Source organism: Chiloscyllium plagiosum, unplaced genomic scaffold (genome assembly GCF_004010195.1).
Source record: "Chiloscyllium plagiosum isolate BGI_BamShark_2017 unplaced genomic scaffold, ASM401019v2 scaf_73205, whole genome shotgun sequence".
Taxonomy (NCBI): domain Eukaryota; kingdom Metazoa; phylum Chordata; class Chondrichthyes; order Orectolobiformes; family Hemiscylliidae; genus Chiloscyllium; species Chiloscyllium plagiosum.
Window position 1 is genome coordinate 1,161 of NW_025202006.1, and position 1,654 is coordinate 2,814.

General features: G+C 44.9%; 1 protein-coding gene across 1 annotated transcript; it reads left to right on the forward strand.

Annotated features, from left to right (window-relative positions):
• Window positions 1-228: 228 nt before the first annotated feature.
• LOC122546185 (probable G-protein coupled receptor 139) lies at window positions 229-1,131 on the forward strand. The gene has a single exon (XM_043684986.1). It carries the CDS (start codon window positions 229-231, stop codon window positions 1,129-1,131), a length of 903 nt encoding a protein of 300 aa, XP_043540921.1.
• The last annotated feature ends 523 nt before the right edge of the window (window positions 1,132-1,654 follow it).

The window sequence follows — 1,654 nt, forward strand, 5'->3', positions numbered from 1 at the left end:
CAATCTTGATTATGCCCTTCCTTAATTACAAAATTTATCATTTCTAAGACATACACCGTAGATGATAAAGTATTTCTGGGCATCTGGTGGTTATCCATTTAAAATCCTTCTTGTACTTCTTGCTGTGACTGTCCCTGTCCTGTTTTTGATACTGATGCCTACTGCAGCAGTGAAGGTTCATGATCCCACATGTCGAATAATTTTTCAATGTCTCTTCCAGCTAACCTAATGACGATTGTGATTCTCTCTCGTGGAAAGTGTGGCATCACCAAAGGTATATCCACCTACCTCATTTCCATGGCAACAGCAGATCTTCTCGTCATTGTATTCAGTGTAATACTCACAACACTTGGTTTCAAATATTTCCCAGTTTCCTTCCTGTTTTACACAACGGTGTGCAGTTTTAACATCATCATGGGCTATGCTGCTATTGACTGCTCTGTCTGGTTGACCATCGCTTTCACCATTGATCGCTTTGTGGCCATTTGTTGCCACAATCTGAAAGCCAGGTATTGCTCTGCCAGAACAGCAGCCTCAGTGGTAACCATTGTCTGGTCAGTGAGCATTTTGAGAAACATTCCATTTTACTACAAATACCAATCTTTGGGCACATGGGGTGGTGTGCCCTGGGGCTGTGGCATCAGACCGGAGTTCTTCATCTTGCCAGGATGGCTGGTGTTTTTCTGGATCCACCATCTGCTGAACCCATTAATCCCCTACCTCCTGATCCTGCTGTTCAATGCTCTGACTGTCAGGCACATTGTCTTGGCAAATCGGGCACGCAAGGGTCTCCGCGCTCCCAGTAACAGGGACCAGAGAGGAGATGCAGAGATGGTCAACAGGCGGAAATCCATCATCCTGCTGTTTGTTGTCTCAGGCAGTTTTATATTATTGTGGATGACCAAGGTCAGTGTTTTCTTACTGATGGAGATTACTAACGCCCATTTGTTTCGAAGTTATGACCATCCTGTTATGATTGCTGACATATCTGGGACTATGCTCTTCTACCTGAGCTCCTGTACAAACACTGCCCTTTATGCCCTGACCCAGAGTAAATTCAGAGAGGAGCTGCAGAGGGCTCTGAAATATCCCTTCACTCTCACCAGTGAATGTATCCCTACATCAAAATAAGAAATGCGGTTGAGACGGGAGCACAGTTTATGTCCCTCGCTGAGGTCTCTCTAGTTTCGGGACTTCACCTGAATTTCCCTGTTATGTTCCGTGCAACTGGGAGAAGAGAAGAAATTTCTTCATCCGTGAGATGTACACGTGTGTGGCTCGACAGGAGGACTAGTTCATGTCTATTAGTCCTTTCTCTGGTTATTTCTCTATTACTGTACTCTAGCCCTTGGACCAAGAGAACACATCACCCCTTTCCTTGCGAGAGTGAGAAGTCACATGACAGCAGTTTGCAGTCCAACAGGTTTATTTGAAATCACAGGCTTTCAAAGGGCTGCTCCTTTGTCAGGTGAAGTCCTTCCCCAGCCCAACAACACCACTTCCACATCATTTCTTTGAGAAACAGAGTTGTCCAACCGTCTTAAAAAAATTACGGTCAGTTTGTTAAAGCTGCATTGATGCGTGGGCACATCTCTCTTCCTATGAGATTTCAGATAGTTGATGTCACTTTGACCCACTCTGCTTCTCAATGTGG

Bases quoted from the DNA above. Each gene is read 5' to 3' on its own strand.
- LOC122546185 (XM_043684986.1), top strand. From the start codon at position 229: ATGACGATTGTGATTCTCTCTCGTGGAAAGTGTGGCATCACCAAAGGT.